General features: G+C 45.7%; 1 protein-coding gene and 1 pseudogene across 1 annotated transcript; both read right to left on the bottom strand.

The window, feature by feature from the left end:
• Positions 1-213: 213 nt before the first annotated feature.
• LOC123148828 (putative germin-like protein 2-3) lies at positions 214-966 on the bottom strand. Its single transcript, XM_044568333.1, has 2 exons — positions 846-966; positions 214-749 (listed from the first exon to the last, which is right to left on the bottom strand). The coding sequence occupies exons 1-2, from the start codon at positions 964-966 to the stop codon at positions 214-216; spliced, it is 657 nt and encodes a 218-aa protein (XP_044424268.1).
• Positions 967-16,757: 15,791 nt separating this feature from the next.
• LOC123148827 (putative germin-like protein 2-2) lies at positions 16,758-17,505 on the bottom strand (annotated as a pseudogene).
• Positions 17,506-19,244: the final 1,739 nt, after the last annotated feature.

Genomic DNA, 19,244 nt, shown 5'->3' with positions numbered 1-19,244 from the left:
CATTACACAAGATAAAACAATTTACTTTTAGAATAAATAATAGGGGTGTGTGCCACAACACATCAACATTTTTTTAAACAGGAAAAAAGCACACCAATGAGGACACAATCCTCGACTTACAATATTATAGAAAGAATGTAATGCAATGCAATTTTGAATCTAAACACAAAGCAGTACCAATCGACTCGACAGCACACCCGTGGGAACACAAACTTAGAACTGTGCCTGGATCGAACCCACCGTGCTCTTCTCCACCTGGAAGGCCTTGGTAGTAATACCAGCCGGGATGGAAGGCTCAGCTCCAAACACCGCGTTGGCTATTGTGATCACTCCAGGGTTTTGGCTGCTCAGTGCCGCAATAGCTACTGCACCGGTAGTCCTGTTGTTGTACTGGTAATGGATGAGGCCCTTAGGAAACACAAACACATCTCCCTTGTTGAGAACCTTCTCAAAGTGTTTGTTCTCGGGGTTCGACGTCACGAAACCGACATGCAGGCAACCCTCTAGCACAGTAAGGATCTCAGTGGAACGCGGGTGAGTGTGAGGAGGGTTGAGGCCGAACGGCGCGTAGTCGATGCGGACGAGGGAGACGCCCATGGTGTTCAGCCCGCCGATCTGTGCGACGTTGACGGCGGTCACCGCGGAGCCCTGCTTGTTGGTCGTGTTGCCGGCCACGTGGAGGCCGGAGAAGTAGAAGTCCTCGACGACGACCTCTTTCGCGGCCTTGCAAGCCAGTCCGTTGACACGCACTGCGTAGGTAGATGCATTCATATAAGATAGTCGAATTGAGTGATTGCTTAAGCTTAACTATAGTTATATGGACTTTATCAGTGTGTATGTTGTACCTGGAGATGTCTTTTCAGCGACGCACAAGTCCTGGAGATGGCTGGGATCGGAGGCGGTGGCGCCATGCGAGCATGCAAGGGCCAGGAGAGCTCCTGCAAGGAGCAACACTCGAATGGCCATGTCTCTTTGTTTTCTCCTCGCTAGAGTAAAATATCAAGCAGTTGAGCTTTGGAATTGGTTGCTATGCTGCTCGAATTGTGCGATGTTTATAGAGTGAAGAAGGCTAGTATTTATAGGGAGATCTTGCCATACATTTATGTATGTTTAGATACACATGATTGGGTGTAGGAACAAGTCTTTGTGGTGTGGGCAGCCTGCAGAGCGCGTGTATATATCTGGACACAGCCTGCTACCCATACGTATGTATGTGGGACGGCAGGATCAAATTAATATATAGCATGCATGATTACATCAGAGCAGTCTATGCTTGAACAAGTCGCCTGTATGTTGGCAAATTCTAGCCTATCTCTCTCACCTCACCTCGGTCTTTCTCTGAAACTCAGGTGGCAGGAAGAACAGGGAGGTTTTGCGCCGCGTGAACTTGCGACTTTTCTGATTTTCATTCCTCTCTACTTATTCAGAGTACAACAACAGAAACGGGGTCGTGGCCCCCTAACTACGCGCCACCACAGATCGTGATGCTCGTGCCATCCGATGAGCGATCGGTGAGGGCGCCAGAAACGCTCCACGCGCTAACTGACTCGAGCTAAACTCGCTAACAGAAACCTGAAGCTACTGACGAAACTAAAGAAAAGACTGAAACTGACGAAACTGAAAACCAAAAACACTAGCTACTGCAGACTTGGGTTTATTCAACTATCACCCCCTAAATCCTAGTCTGCTTACTTTATTTTCTTCATTCCAATCTTCTCTCTCAGCTGGATGAACCTGACCCGTCCCAGGGGCTTCGTCAGAATGTCAGCCAACTGATCTTCAGTTCGGATGTAATCAACTGTCATCCTTCCATCCTCCACACATTCCCTGATGAAATGATACCGCACATCTATGTGCTTACTTCTGTCGTGGAGAACCGGATTCTTGCAGAGAGCTATGGCAGATTTGTTGTCCACCAGAAGCAGTGGCACCTGAAGTTCTTCACCTGTGATTTCTGCAAGCAGACGCGCCACCCACACGCCCTGACATGCGGCCGTTGTGGCTGCAATGAACTCAGCTTCACATGATGAAAGGGCCACCACTTTCTGTTTCTGCGACAGCCAGCTGACAGGGCTATCACCGAGGAAAAAGACTCCCCCGGACGTGCTCTTGCGATCATCGATGTCGCCCGCCATGTCGCTGTCGCTGTACCCGACGAGCCTGGCTCCGTTGGCTCGCCGGCGAGGAAAATGACACCCCAGATCACGAGTGCCGGCCACGTACCTGACGATGTGCTGAACAGCAGTCAAGTGCTCGACCGTGGGCGCTTCCATGAAACGGCTCACGTAGCTCACCGCGAAGGTGATATCTGGCCGGGAGTGGGTGAGGTAGCGCAACGTCCCCACCATGCTCCTGTACTCCGTAGCATCCGTCGAAGCCGCTGTGCTTGCCTTGCTCAGCTTCAGACGCGCTTCCATGGGTGTCTGACGTGCATTACACCCCATCAGCCCCGCCTTCTCAATGATCTTGTCAGCGTACGCGCTCTGCGCAATGGTCACACCATCCACATCCTGGCGCACTTCAATGCCCAGGTAGTAGGAGAGCAACCCGAGATCGCTCATCCTAAACTTGCCCTTCATCGCCGTCTTGAAATTGTCGATCTCCGTGGCGTCGGCCCCGGTGATCACCAGGTCATCCACGTACACCCCCAGAAGAAGGAGCTCGCGGCCTGACCCGCGTGCGTAGACGGCGTGCTCGGAGTTGCAGCGACGGAAACCCATGTCAACGAGCGTGGCGTCAAGCTTGGCATTCCAAGCGCGAGGTGCCTGGTGGAGACCATACAACGCCTTGTGCAGCTTCAGTACCTTGCGCCTGTGGTCGTCGATGACGAAACCCGGCGGCTGCTCGACGTAGACCTCCTCCTTCAGCTCGCCATTGAGGAAAGCCGATTTGACATCCATGTGATGGATCGGCCATCCCTCGTGCGCTGCGAGTGCTAGCAGAAGGCGCACGGACTCCAGTCGAGCTACTGGGGCAAAAACCTCGTCGAAGTCGATCCCAGGCTTCTGCACAAATCCCTTGGCGACGAGGCGAGCTTTGTACTTGACGATTTCTCCGGCCGAGTCCTTCTTGACGCGGAACACCCACTTTACCCCGATGGCCTGGTGTCCAGCGGGCAGATCAGTGAGCTCCCACGTGTTGTTTTCCTCGATCGAGTTTACCTCCTCGATCATCGCTCTGCGCCAGCTTGGATCGAGCTCCGCTTCTCTGAATGTACTTGGTTCTTCAGCAGAGGCGATCAGCAGTTTTTCGTCTGGCTGGACGGCGCCATAGTGGAGCCCGAGAACGTCAGACACACGGCGAAAGCGATGAGCTACGCGCGCGTCGTCATCGGCGTCCAGCACTGGGCTCCCGGAGGGCGGTGTCACGAACTCCAAACCCCCTGGAGTGGCGGCTGCAGCAGGGGTTTGTGGTGCCTCAGTCGCCGATTCCGGGCTGCTGACAGACACGGCCGTGTCCGGACTGCTGACAGGTGCGGGCGTGTTCACTTCAGAGCGTGATCTCGCCGCTGCAAGTTTCCGCGGAGCCGGCGGTGTCTGAGGTTCTGCTTCTTCTTCTCCGCCACTCTGAGCCATCTGCACCTTGTAAGCTGGATAAGGTACAGTGAACGACTCACCCACTGTTGCCGGAGTGCCATGAGAGGAGTCCTCCCAGTTCCATCGTGCTGACTCGTCGAAGACAGCATCCCGCATGATCTGGACACGCTTGGTCGCCGGGTTGTAGGCGCGGTACGCTTTGCCGCCCTCTTCATACCCGATGAAAACCATCGGAGTGGAGCGGTCCTCGAGCTTGCTCTGGTGCGGTTTCACCGTCTTGACATGAACCACGCACCCAAAGGTGCGCAGGAAGTGCACCGGAGGTCGATCACCGTGCCACGCCTCGTACGGGGTCATGCCGACCACGGAGCGCGTCGGCGACCTGTTCAGGATGAACACGGCAGTGGTGACTGCCTCCCCCCAGAACTCTCCTGGCATGGACGCGGCCTTCATCATGCTCCTGGCCATGGCCACCACCATCTGGTTACGGCGCTCCACAACGCCGTTTTGCTGAGGAGAGTACGGCGCCATGAGCTGCCGCTGCACCCCTCGGTTTGCACAGTAGTCGCTGAAGTCGACGGAGGTGAACTCGCCGCCGCGGTCCGTCCGCAGTGCGCGCAGCCTGCGCCCTGTCTCTGTCTCCACGCGCGCCTGGAACCGCGCGATCGCCCCCGCGGCCTCGTCCTTGGACCGAAGCACTGACAGCCACATGTACCTGGACATGTCGTCGACGAGGAGGAGGAAGTAGCGCCGCCCACCAGCCGTGGCGGGCGTGATGGGCCCGAAAAGATCGCCGTGCACCAGCTCCAGGATCTGCTCCGCTCTGTAGTTCGCCTCTGCGGGAAACGGGGCATGCCTCTGCTTGCTGGCGAGGCACGCCTCTGCTTGCCGGCGAGGCACCCATCACACACCTGGTCGACGTGGTCAATGGAGGGCAGCCCGCGCACCAGTCCTTGCTGGGCGAGCTTGCGGAGCGCCTGGAAGTTGAGGTGGCCGTATCTTGCATGCCACTTCCACGCCTCGTCCGTCGCGCACCGTGCGGCCAGACAGACGGGGCGCGCGAGCTGGAGCGCGTATGGGTACAGCCGGTTGCCGGCGCGCTGCACCTTTGCCACGATTCGACGCTGCTGGTCGTAGAGGGTGAAGACGCCGTGCTCTATCTCCGACCGGCACCCGGTTTGGTCGAGTTGCCCGATGCTGATGATGTTGCTCTTCAGCCGCGGGATGAAGTAGACACCGCTCAGGACGCGGTGGCCGCCGGCGTGGTCGGTGAAGAGCACACTTCCGCGCCCTCGAATGTCGACGACCGATCCGTCTCCGAACTTGACGGTGCCGGTGACGTGACGGTCGAGCTCACTGAACGAGGCTTCCTCGCCGGACATATGGTTGCTGGCCCCTGTGTCCAGGTACCAGACGCCGGAGTGAGCGTCCGTGGCCAGGCCCAGATGAGCTTCCACGCGCTCTTCGACCAGGTCGACGTGTCCGTCGCGATCGCTTGGAACCGCGGACAGATCACACACCTGCGCCATGAGGAGGTGCGTGGGATCGGCGTCGTCCCCGCCGTGCCCTTGGGCGAGAAGGGCCTTCGCCTCCTCGTCGCGCTTCTTCTTCCTGCAGTCACGGGCCCAGTGGCCGCTGATGCCGCAGTAGCGACACTTGTCGCGATCGTCGTCGTTGCCGGTGCCACCGGCGTTTCCTCTGCCAGCACCCCCGTTCTGGCCGCGTCCGCCGCCACCGCCGCGGCGCCCACGGCCTCTTCCACGCCGGCCTCGAGACGAGCCGGAGCCCGAGCCACCAGCGTGAGAATCGCCGTTCTTGAGACGGGCGTTCCACTCCTCTTCAGTGAGAAGCAGGCGCCCCACGCTATCAGTGGTCTGCTGCAGCTCATGGCGTTCCTCCGCCGCTTTCAGTCTCCCAGTCAGCTCCTCGACAGAGAGCTGATCGAGATCGACCAGAGTTTCGATCGAGAGAGCGATCTGCGAAAACTGTTTGGGGACTACTGACAGAAATTTTCTCACAACTCGTTTTTCAAGGATGTTCTCACCGAGCTGTGCCATCTGCCCCACCATCGCGGTGAGACGCATTGCGAAGTCGTCCACCGACTCGCCGTCGGCGAACTTGATGTCGCCGTACTGCCTGGTGAGCGTCGCGAGTTTTGCCTCCCGCACCCGCGCCACACCAAGCCGCATCGTCTTCAGAGAGTCCCACGCCTCCTTCGCCGTCGCCTTGGCGGCGAGCGTGGGTCCCATCTCCGGCGGCACGCCGCGCAGGATCGCCTCGAGCGCCAAACGATCCTCGCTGCGCTCGGCGGTGCCCGTCTGGACGGCGTCCCAGAGATACCGTCCCTCCATCATGACCTGCATCAGGACAGCCCAGTCGGTGTAGTTGGATCGGGTCAGCTGCGGCCACGCCGCATCGCCGATGTCGCGCGCCATCCGCGCTGTGGATCTCTCGGCCACGGCAAGCTCGTTGTCGTCGGAGACCCATGCCCGCGGAGTGGATGGCGACTTGGCGCCACCGGAGTCGTCTGGACCTGCCATCTTCAAGACCAGAACAGGGCTCTGATGCCAATTGTTGGCAAATTCTAGCCTATCTCTCTCACCTCACCTCGGTCTTTCTCTGAAACTCAGGTGGCAGGAAGAACAGGGAGGTTTTGCGCCGCGTGAACTTGCGACTTTTCTGATTTTCATTCCTCTCTACTTATTTAGAGTACAGCAACAGAAACGGGGTCGTGGCCCCCTAACTACGCGCCACCACAGATTGTGATGCTCATGCCATCCCATGAGTGATCGGTGAGGGCGCCAGAAACGCTCCACGCGCTAACTGACTCGAGCTAAACTCGCTAACAGAAACCTAAAGCTACTGACGAAACTGAAGAAAAGACTGAAACTGACGAAACTGAAAACCAAAAACACTAGCTACTGCAGACTTGGGTTTATTCAACACTGTACATATCCACATCGATTGACCAAGAATCCATCAGAGCATGCCAAAGTCCTTTCTAAGGTTAAAGGTATGTAATTGCATCTAGTTTCAGGTTTTTGAAATAGATTGCTGCTAGGTTGCTGCTGCTAGTATTCAGTTAATGCAAAACTTGTTTTCAAAATTCACATGGATTTCTTCGATCTATATTGCTACTGTTGTCTGTTCCCTTTGAATGGACATAGTGTTAGTTTTTGAAATAAATGTGAAATCAAAACATTACTCATTGTGAATGTGAAATTGATATGATGTTCATGCCGGTCAGCGGCTGCCGGATCCTGTTGTGGGCACCGACAACAGCAGTGCACGTCGGCAGTGGCTGGCTACAATGACATCATGCTTGTCAGTGGCGTCCGCTACAACGATGACGAGACTATGGTGGCTACGTCATGGGAATCCCCTACACACATGGATGTTGACGACCCCGTGGGTGCGGGCTTTCTCGGCCCATCCTGTTTTTTTCGGGTTCCTGTAAACCTTAGCACTGGCGGGCACAAAACTATGCCCACCATTGGTGTCCTAAATACAAGTGACGGGCCCAATATCCACCATTGGTATTTAGATTACCAGTGGAGGGTGGTACTTTAGGCCCGCCAATGGTAACCTAAATACTAGTGGCGGGAGCCCTCCACCGGTAGTTATTTTGTGCCGCCACTCAGTGGCGAACCCACCATTGGGGCGAGTTGGGGCGGCCACCCCGGGTCGCCGACGGCGGAGGATCGACCCCTACCTACCTATCTTCCTCCGGCGGCGGAGAAAACCAGCGGCTGCGGCATCTCTGTTCGTGCGGCAGCCAGCGAGCGAAGGGATAAGAGGAAAGCAGAGAGATGTGGGCCGGTCTGCCAGTGGACTGGGCTATTTTCTACAGGCCCAAAATAAACGTTTGTTAGATCTGCTGACTAGTCCTCGATCCAGAAATCCAATCCACCGTTCCCCTCCCTCTGCACGACCTAGACGACCTGCTGCTCGCTGCTGCGGTGCTGTGCCACCGCCGGAGCCCAGAGGCCAGGGGTTCCCGGGCGCGAGGGGCAGCTCCTTCATCTGCTCGCTCCTGCATCGGCGAGGGAGGGGGCTGATACTGCGGCTGTGTGGGGCGGTGCTGGTGCTGGAGCCTGGAGGTCGGGCCAGCGGCGAGGGGCGGCAGTGGGGGCTGTGCCGGTGATGGATTCCGGCGAAGAGATGGACTCCGGCGAAGAGGTGGATTGGATAGGCATAGCTGCTGCTATCAAACTCGAAGAAGCTGAGGCTGAGGCTGCTGCTGTCGAAGATGCGGCGGCTGTGGCAGAGGCAGCAGCTTCGGCGGCCAGAGCTAAACGGAAGCGAGAGCGACCACATGACTCCGACGACCAGCAGGTATCCTCTTCTAGTCTTCTTGTATCCGCTTCCTTTGATATGTTAGATGGAAACTTGGAATGTTGAATAGCAGATAGCAGTAACATGACACTCGGTTTTGATATGGTGCCATTTGATGTTGTAGGGCATTCCTCTGGCATTTAATTTAGTTGATGTGGATCCTGATCCTGGCACATGTAAGCAAATTGAAGAGTATGCAACTCCAGAAATTAGAGATGAAATGAGAAGGGCATATTTGTCGAAAGGTGTTGGACGTTTGTATGGTCATTATTTTCCTCGGACTCTTTTTGGGAAAGATTGGCGGAACTTCAAAGAAGCATGGTATAAAGATTATGATTGGCTAGAGTATAGTAAAGAGACAAAATCTGCCTATTGTTTCCATTGTTTTCTTTTCAAGCCTCCAAGCATTGGTGACAAGTTTGGCCATGATGTCTTCATTAAGAAAGGGTTCAAAAATTGGAAGAAGGCAGTGGAAATATTCAATGCTCATGTAGGTGGACCAAACAACGCTCACAACAATGCTAGAAGACGGTGTGAAGATTTCAAAAACCAAAAGCAAAGTGTGTCATATGCAATGACTTCTCATACTGAGAAATCACATATTGAATATGAAGAGCGTTTGAGGGCTGTTGTAGGTGTGGTAAGGTTTCTTGTCTCTCAAGGCCTAGCTTTTCGTGGGCACGATGAGACTACCACTTCCATGAACAAGGGTAATTTCCTTGAGATGTTGGATTGGTATGCTGAAAGATGCAAAGATGTAGCCGATGTGGTCCATAAAAATGCTCCTGGCAATCATCAATTGACTTGGCATAAAATCCAAAAACAAATAGTACAAGCATGTGCCGAAGTGACTACAAAAGTGATAATGACTGAGCTTGGTGATAGTAATTTATCTCTACTTGTTGATGAGTCTCGTGATGTATCGGTTAGAGAGCAAATGGCTGTGATTGTGAGGTTAGTTATTTGTCATGATTGTTCTAATTCTGAATGTACCTACTCTACCCTCACATGCTTGTTCTAATTTTATAGTTTGTTTTGCTTGAAGGTTCGCGAACCAAAAAGGGGAGTCTTTGGAAAGATTGCTTGGTGTTAAACATGTTCTTGATACTACATCCGCTTCTTTGAAAAGATCTTTGGACGCAATGTTTGTTAAACATAATTTATCCATGTCTAGATTGAGAGGACAAGGATATGATGGGGCCTCAAATATGCGTGGAGAACTTAATGGTTTGAAGAAATTGGTGCTAGATGTCAATCCGTATGCTTTTTATGTGCATTGTTTTGCCCACCAACTTCAATTGGTAGTTGTTGCTGTTGTCAAGGGAGTCCTAGCTGTTAGTGATTTCTTTGGACATACAAATAAGATTGTCAACATGGTTAGTACTTCTTATTTCTTATAGCTTATGGATTTGCAAATCCAAATAGTATATATCTAGCCATTATAAAATTCTAATGCACTTACTCTTTTCTTGTAGGTAAGTGCCTCGTGTAAAAGAAAAGATGCATTGTTGCAGAAGCATCATGACAACCTGGTTTTACAGTTAGAGCATGGGGAGATTTTGTCAGGAAAAGGCCAGCATCAAGAGACAAGTTTAGCAAGACCCGGTGATACACGATGGGGGTCACACCACAAGACTCTAATCCGGATATATCAAATGTGGGATTCCGTGGTTGAAGTGCTACATGGTATTTCTCTTGATGGAGCAGATGCTGATGATAGAGGTTTGGCTTCTGGCTTTATGATAAACATGGAAACATTTGAATTTGTTCTTATCTTGCATTTGATGCTTCGAGTGCTTGGTTTAACCAATGATTTGTCACAAGCATTGCAACAAAAAGATCAGAATATAGTCTGTGCTATGAATATGATTGTGTCAGTGAAAAGTCTATTACAAAAGTTAAGAGATGATGGATGGGAGCCTCTCTTAATATCTACTACTAACTTTTGTGCTGCAAGAAATATAATAGTGCCCAATATGGATGATAACATTTCAGCAAGGGGTTACCCAAGAAGATCACGCAAAATGGTTACTTGTCTCCATCATTACAAGGTAACTATATTCAATGAGGTGTTGGATAGAAACATAGTTGAGATGAATAATCGATTTAGTGAAACTTCTACACGCTTGTTGAAGTGCATTGCTTGCCTTGATCCTAGAGACTCATTTAGCAACTTTGATCATGGTAAGCTAGTTGAGCTTGCAAATATTTACTCAATTGATTTCTCTTCACAAGAGCTCTATCTGTTGACTGATCAACTCAACATATATATATTGATGTGATGAAAAGAAGTACTGAATTCTTAGCTTGCGATAGTTTGAGTTCTCTTGCTCTCAAGTTGGTTTAGAGTAGACAACATCTGGTATTTCCATTGGTTTATCGGCTCATCAGACTTGCATTGACATTACCGGTGGCAACTGCATCAGTTGAGAGGGTTTTCTCAGCCATGAATATTATAAAGACTGATCTTCGAAACAAGATGGGTGATGATTGGCTTAATGATTTGATGGTTTGCTTTGTTGAGCGCGAGATATTTGCTCAAATTAGTGATAAAGAGATTATGGTTCATTTTCATGCCTTGAAGAACCGTCGAGGTCATCTACCTCCACAACCTCGTGTTCAGTATGCAATTACGTCTTAAAGGTATACTACCACCCAGTTACCATCAGATGTGTGCCTATATCAAAATATACAACTCTCATCACACTTGTGCTAATGCATTCTTTATTTTGTAGGTCTCATTTGGAAATTAGAATTATGGGATCATATTGTGGCATAACTGAGCATTTCAAGCGGCAAGAGTCCATGTGAGCAGTCAGGCGGCCTTGGCAACTTTTAACACTGTACTAGTTTTAAATAGTCTTTTCATCCTTTTGTTGTTGAATGCTATGAATTCTGGTTGAATATAGCTGCATTTGTAGCGAAAAAAATTTAAACATTAAATGTTCGCCCCGGCTAACTTCAATTCCTGGGTCCGCCACTGCCGCCACTGCTAAGCAGTTCTGCGTTAGCGTGAGCGTCTTTAGTTCCAACTTCTCCATCATCAACTAGTTATGATGTTGTAATGATATATGTTTATGCAAGGGCTGATTAAAGTTGTTTAGCCAGTGTTCAGTGAATATGAGCACAAACTCTGTGTTATACATCTCTATGAGATTCTAAATAAGGTACACAGGGGAGAGAACATGAAGAACGATCTTTTGAAAACTTGCAATATTGACTTCAGTATCTATTTGGGAGGGGAACATGGAGAAGATGAAGATTGACCGCCCAAAAGCTCATGCTTGATTAGAGGAGATGGCTCCAAACACTTGGGTTACAACATTCTCCGATGAGGCGATGAGCTTAAACAATGTAACTAGAGGCTAACACGTGCTTCACCACGCCATTCTTCACTCATGGGATTAACTCTTTTATATCTAGTAGATTATCGCAATCGATTGTTTGGACTTTATCAGTGTTGACTTGTGATTTAATTATGTCCTTACGGTGTTTTTCCGTTCAGATATCGTGTCGGGTTGCTATTGGAGGCAATATTTTTTCCTAGAGTAGAATAGAGTTGTTTAGTGCGTCGTTATGGTGTCTTTACACTTTTTGGTCTTGGTGTTAGCCGGTGGTGATCATTTGAGCCTCTTGGGAGCTTCTATTCAACATTGCAACCATGAATTGATGCTATAATGCTCACATGGGGCGACCCATGAATCTCTTGCTCACTCAGCTTGCCTCCTGGCTCCTCTTGCTCGTTTAGCTTTTTATACCGCCCATGCCATCGCTAGCTCAGAAAAATTCGTCTATCTTTCTTATTTGAAAAAAGTTAGTTTAAATAAAACATCTTCATGGATTTTAAAATATATTGCATACTTACAAAAACATGAATTTTAGAAAACATTCACGGATTAAAAATATATTCATGAATTCTAAAAAAATGTTTGCATATTAAATAAGTTTTCAAATTTTAAAAATGTTCACAGACTTTAAGGATGATTGTGAACTTTAAAATATCCGTTAATGTACTCCCTCTATTCATATGTATAGGGCCTAATGCATTTTTGAGGCTAACTTTAACCACATGTAAGACCAATAATATATGACATGCTAGTTACACAAAGCATACCATCAAATTTGTACGTGAAAGGAGCTTCCAACGATATAATTTTAACATTATACATCTCATATACTATTAATCTTATCAATAGTCAAAGTTAGTCTCAAAAAATGCATTAGTTCCTATAATATATATGTACGAAGGAGTAATAAATATTAATGAATCTGAAAAAATCTGATAAGAAATATTTTTTTTAGTGTTCACAAATTTTAATAAGCACTCAAGAATTAAAATGCGAAAAAAGAGAAGGAGAGATAAAACTAAACTGACACAACCTTACAGGACGGCCCCCTCAGCGACCCCACAACTCCCGAAGCATCCGAACGCTTCAAGTCATGGGAGCTTAATATTTCTATAGATATTCTCCTCAATAGTACTTGTGAACTTTTTAAACAGTAGCGATTCTCAAGATTATTTTCTTGTGATTATTCTACAACTTTTACATTTTGGTATATTGATAATGCATTATCATAGGTGATCTTATTTGTTAGCACATATAAGGTTGCTACGTCATCATCCTTATGATTATTTTTTTAATGCATGTACAAGAGGCTTATTGGAAGGATGTCTATGGGCTCCCTCATGTCAACACATCTATCTTTATATATTAAAAAAAATACTTGATGGGCTAACCAGAAAAAGGAAAAATAGGCTATAAAATTTCATAAAAAAATTAGAGACATCCGACCATTAATTTGGCGGATCATTAAAAATATAACCATTAGATTTACGTAACTGCACGTAACACTGATGGATCCAAAGCTAACAATTAGTTATGAAATATACCCTGCATGTATGACTTAATTAACCAAAAGAAAACAATCTCTGCAAATAAAAAAATTACAACTGAGCGGATGATCTTGCTTATGCTCCATACATCTATCTACGTGTCCCTTCAAACAAACAAACAAAAACTACTATATCTCACGTCCCTTCCAAAGAAACATAAAAAACTACTACTACATCTCACGTATCTTTCTTTTAGTTATATCTCACGTATCTGACTTATAATGATTAATTAGGAAGGACACACTTGATCCTTAAAAAAAGAATGATACAGTTGGCTACACGCATAGCTAAACTGAGTACTAATTATTTGAAAAAAAAATTGTGAGTACTTCTTCTCACATAGACTAATAGCAATTTGTGTTGGACAAGAATTTTGATTATTCTAGCATGATATCCGCATCTGCTCACAAGTCCATCGATGGCGTTCAACATCATCGCCGGCATAAATAAATGATTGATGTTATTGTTACATATACATGTGATTGTATGAGACCTTTGTTAGCTAGGAATATTGTATACAAATGACTAATCTGGCCACAATAAAATTAGAACTTTAAGTCAACATCCTAATATAATATTACTACAAGAAAATTGATGACTTGGCCGATACACTGGATAATTTGTCTAGCTGACCCAAATAAGTAACTATTTTTTAAATGTAACCTTTTATTTCATTGGAAAATGTCGACACAATTAAAAACGTTAATTCAACATATCTCATATAGTATCGCACACAAGTTGATTGGAGACTTAATGTATAAACAAAAACTTAATCACTAGACCAAGGAAATCATAGTATTTTATTCCAACTAAAAATGCCACGTTTAAAACCTTAACTCAAGGTCCTAATATCAGATGTCTTACAGAAAAATTGCCAAGTTAGTATACAAACTGGATAATTAATCTACTAGACCTAGAAAATATTTTAATAATCTACTTATAAGGTTGACTTTATTACAACATGTTATTCTTTACATTCATCCGTCCTTACTCAACATAGCGCCGAATATGAACTATGGTGTCATACAAGCCATTGCCTATTCGCCTTGGCTCGACGTATGCCCGTACTTCTAGGTATGAACACCATGATTTAATGAGAACATGCCAAGCTATATGTCATGATCTTTGTCCCTCGGTCAGCCATGGCTCCACTTTTGGTCCTGGTTGCTGTTCCATGCTTCAAAGCGAGGAACCGTGGAAATGAGATCACAATTTCATCTTTCTGTTATCCAGATCATGACTTCCTTGGTTGCATGCATAGTTTTTTCACATGGGTTTTTCTTACCATAGTCATACATGATTCCACTATTCAAAATATCAGCCGATTCAACAATTTATCATCCGATTTATCCCTAATCGGTGGGTGACCGATAAGATTATGCCATATCATCACCATTTATCTTTTGGACTGATTTATCGCTCTGATAAGCAATTTTTCAGGAATATAGCAATAAACGGGGGCCTATTTCTAGCACTATGTGTGCAAGAACTATGTTTATTTGTGTTCTGCGGACCTTGTTATGTAATATGTACAACTGTCCTGCTTTGTTTATCATTGTACTAGAATTCAAAGGCAAAGAATCAAGGTAACACTTTTGTCCAATATAGTTTTTTTCCTGAGTATAGCATATTTTAGTGTTGGAAACCTGGGATATGTAAAAAAATGGCCGATTAATAGTCAACCGATAAAATCGATTAATCGTCTGATTTCTGATTAATCTCTAACCCTCGGTCGACTGAGACGCTAACGATAAGTGATATCCTCAATATTGCATGATTCAAGAACAAAGTCATGACCATGAGGCTAGACCGCTTGCGGGAGCCATGTGAATGGTACTTCCATGAGCCAGTGCAATTTCCAACCCAAATATTTTAATTTTCTAGCTAGCTTCACCGCTCCCTTTCTTGTGGTGTAGATTGAGAAAAACTGGAACATGCCAAGTGTGTATGTGTTTAAAGAATTGGAGGCCAATGTCATGGAAAATTCTTTGGTCCATGTAATATCATTTGTTTTCTATTGCTCATTATTAAACGTATAACATGTGAAGTATTTTATTTTTCTGATTGACCACTCAAAAAATCATTTAAGTCATACATTTACCAATTCAATCACAAAACAATACATATATGTGATCAAGAACTCTCATGATTCGGGTTTGCATCCAATACTCACTGCCTTGAAATAACCCCATAAAAGTTGTGGCATATTCTAAATAAAATCACTACACAGATACAACATGTGTGTGTGTGTGTGCCAATATCAAACTCGAATTCAATGCAGAGATAAAATAAATAATTGAATAAGACAAATTCGATGTTGATAGGGAGGTTTGTCCATATCAGATTCCAATTAAATTGGCTACTATTCACCCCCCATATATCTCTCATCGAACCATGGATCAAATTAGAATTTGAACTCCATAATATTCCTGTAATTATGTGGTGACTGTTTGAAATGAAAAAATAATTTTATTCTCTCAACTATTGGGCGAGTGCAGAACATCTTAAATCAATTACATTTGACCCCTCAAATCCCGACATTCTATAAATTTTTCTTCCTCAAAGTGGCTTTCACTATTACAAAGGTAGTTTTATCTTATGTGGTGCACACATATAAATTTACTTCAAAAATTATTTCAAATATTGATATTTTTATCTTATTTACCAAAATCCTAAACTACCGAAAGGTAAAGCAAATGATAAGAACTTTAGAATAAATTAAAAATTGGGGATTTAATAAAAACCACATTTGCTAATTTTGTCAAATTTGTATGCTCTTTTATACTTTCATTATTTCAAGAACATATGGTTGTTTTTTCATATTGAAAGCCCTTTTAAAACTTAAAAGTTGTGTGATGTAACTTACAGAAAGGTGCCACATTGGTCAAAAAATTTAAATGGTGAAACCCACTAGAAGAAACTTCCATACAAAGTATTAAAGGATGACAGTAAACTTATCCGGTCTAATAGTTGGAAGACCAAATCAAGAACCAACAAACATTTATCCTAGGAAAACCTTTGAATTACCATTTATTTTTTAAAAAGGTCAGGGATTTCAAAAGGTTCTCAAGAGGGCTTGAGGTACCAGCTAGGTGTACGTAATGCATGATGTGAGAGCAACCAATGTGATATCCATCTTTCTATATACATTAGTTCAGTCATATTTATTTCAAAAATATAATGCACAATAATAATAACATTGATGTCTTCAGTGGCATAAGAAAATCATAATTGTACTTACTCCATTACATAATATAGTGTGATTTGGTTTCATGAAGATTGAGCAATATAGACAGTACCGAATATATACCATATGAATATATTTCGTGATCTAATGGTAATGATTTGGCATTGTAAATGTTGACAATTTTCTCTACAAACTTAGGTCGAAGTTTACAAAGTTTGATTTTGCAAAAATCTAATTTGCAATAAATTTCTGAACAAATGGAGTTATTATGGCTTGACATTTATTGAAATAGTGTTTTTTTACAAAATTATTGTGCTTTCCAGTCCTCTATTTGAACTTGCATCAAATTCTTATGTTTTAAAATCCTGCATACCAAAGAGGCCTTTAATAAGTTTGCTTTTTTATGATATTTAATTTAGCATTGACAATAGAATATCAAAAACATTACTTTTCAACAATTTCATAACAATACAGGTGGCGCCCGCACATTTGCAAGGGCCACTGTGCTAGTTATGCAGGAAAAGAACAATTTACCTTCAAAATAAACAATAGGGATGTGTCCCACAACACATCAATATTACAGAAGATAGTACAATTTACCTACGAAAAAACAATAGTCAATAGGGGTGTGTCCCACAACACATCAACATTAAACAGGAAAAAAACATACATCGGTGAGGACACAATATCCACGACTTACAATGTTATAAAAATAATTTAATGCAATGCAAATTTAAATAATCTAAATACAAAAGTGTACTGATCAACTCAACGGACAAGCAAACCGCACTCGTGGGAACACAACTTAGAATTGTGCTTGGATCCAATCCACCGTGCCCTTCTCCACCTGGAAGACCTTGGTAGTAACACCAGCCGGAATGGAAGGCTCCGCTCCAAACACCGCGTTGGCTACCGTGATCACTCCAGGGTTCTGGCTGCTCAACGCCGCAAGAACCACTGCATGGGTCGTGCCATTATTGTTCTGGTAATGGACGAGGCCCTTAGGGAACACAAACACATCTCCTTTGTTGAGAACCTTCTCAAAGTGTTTGTTATCGGGGTTTGACGTCACGAACCCGACGTGTAGACAGCCCTCTAGCACGGTCAGAATCTAGGTGGAACGCGGGTGGGTGTGGGGAGGGTTGAGGCCAAACGGCGCGTAGTCGATGCGAACAAGGGAGACACCCATGGTATTCAGTCCGCCGATCTGTGCGACATTGACGGCGGTCACCGCAGAGCCCTGCTTGTTCGTCGTGTTGCCGGTCACGTGGAGGCCAGAGAAGTAGAAGTCCTCGGCCGTGACTTCTTCCGCGTCCTTGCAAGCCAGTCCGTTGACATGCACTGTGTAGGTGGAAACATTCTTGTTAGATAAACGGAGATAGGGGATTGCTTAGCTACAATTCTATGGAGTATATCAGCAGAGGGCATGTGCCTGGAGACATTTTGTCAGCGACGCAGAAGTCTTGGAGAAGGCTGGGGTCGGAGGCGGTGGCGCCATGCGAGCATGCCAGGGCCAGGAGAGCTCCTGCAAGGAGCAACACTCGAATGGCCATGTCTCTTCGCTTTCTCCTCGGTAGAGTAAATTAGCTAGCAGTCGAGCTTTGGAATTGGTTGCTTTGCTGCTTGGATTGTGCGATATTTAAGGAGTGAAGAAGGCTAGTATTTATAGGGAGATCTTGCCATACATTTATTTATGTATAGATTATTACATGGTTGGGCAGGAACAAAGTCTTTGTGATGTGGGCAGCCTGCAGAGCGCGCGTATATATCTGGACAGCCTGCTACTCATATGTATGTATAATATGCATGGGACGGCAGGATCAAATTAATACTAGCATGCATGATTACCTGTTTACATCACATCAGTCAATGGTTGAACAAGTCGACTGTACATATCCACATCGATCGACCAAGAATCCAAGAGAGCATGCCATCCCTCCACATGGATCTCACCAGTACAGCAGTAGGCCCGCGCTTAACGTCGTAACAAATGCCCATGCCTTGTAATGGGAGGGGGAAAAATCCTGATATTTCCACACCCTCGTGGTGCTGACTTGAGAATCAGGCTATGGAGATATGGTAGAGATTAAAAGAACTTTAGGACATATACAAGAATAAGACAACGACATCTAAAAGGCCATTCGGAAGCTAAAAATGTTACGGGGTTATCACGGATTTCCTAAAAGCATTCACCTTATAGTCATTTTTAGTGTAAGGTTTGCTTCTACCATTATGTGACTCAGTAAAAGAGAGTGCACACACACCATAGACGTGAAGACCTTGAGTTGAATTCGTACTCAGCCTGCAAAGACCACACAAATATTGTCCATGTACTACTTATATCCTAATCAATTTTCAGTCGGTAGGACATCACATAGATCAATTATCTTAGAAGAACTTCTCAATCAGCTACCTTGCGCATCCTGCAAAAAATCCATCAACAAGCTATGCGTGTATGGCCATAATAACCAGGCGACAACTGCATGCAAAGCTAGCTCTCGCTTCTACATGTCCGACTTGTTGCTTCCCCCGTCAAGCAATCTCAACATCTCACAACTTGCTTCCGCATGCCTCCTCATCTTCTCCATGCACAAGCCTCCGCATCAGGTCGCACCTGTGCTATTTAATTACCTTCTTGCACTCTCGTGGTTGCCACTCAATTCTGCTGACACTTAGTCCCTCGTTTCATTATCCCACCCATTTAAATATTCTATCCAGCCCACAATCCTTCCCTTCAATTATCCCACCTGTTTAAATATCATATCTAGCCTATACAATCTCTGTCTCGCGTCTCGCCACAAACATGAGGATGCTGCTTTCCTCTATTCTCACCGTGTGTTTGCCGATTCCCCGGGTGTTTTATATTAACCAGTGCAACCACTTTTTTGAGGGAACAGTGGCAACCACTTTACAATAGCGAGGTGGGAGTATTTAATGTGAAAAATGCTATCTGAGTTGGTAGGTGCAGCCGATGGAAGAGGTTCTGAGTTCGATTCCCATAGTGTCAGTCTTATTTCCGCGTCTCTCAAAAGCCCACTTACTTGACTGGCAACCCATAAGTGTAGTCCCTGCAATGCAAAGCAACATGGCCCAGTGCAGGATGGCTATTTACGAAACATCAGCATGCGTGCGGTGATTATGAATTTTTTTGGCTCCTTTATTACATGCAAATAAAATGGCTTCATTGGGCTTATCTGAGGCAGCAAAGCGATGGGCTGGTTAGGTCAAAGACACACAACCCATACTATCGTTGCTTCATGCTGATACAGTGTAGTACCACCTCGAAAGAAAA

This window comes from Triticum aestivum, chromosome 7A (genome assembly GCF_018294505.1).
Source record: "Triticum aestivum cultivar Chinese Spring chromosome 7A, IWGSC CS RefSeq v2.1, whole genome shotgun sequence".
Classification (NCBI taxonomy): domain Eukaryota; kingdom Viridiplantae; phylum Streptophyta; class Magnoliopsida; order Poales; family Poaceae; genus Triticum; species Triticum aestivum.
Note: the sequence above shows the minus strand (reverse complement) of the source record. Positions and strands in the feature narration are given on the sequence as shown.

What these genes read in the sequence shown, in the direction of transcription:
- LOC123148828 (XM_044568333.1), bottom strand. Translation starts at nt 966, where the DNA reads ATGGCCATTCGAGTGTTGCTCCTTGCAGGAGCTCTCCTGGCCCTTGCA. An exon ending in CGCTGAAAAGACATCTCCAG is followed by an intron (nt 750 to 845) that starts GTACAACATACA and finishes CTACCTACGCAG; the next exon opens with TGCGTGTCAACGGACTGGCT.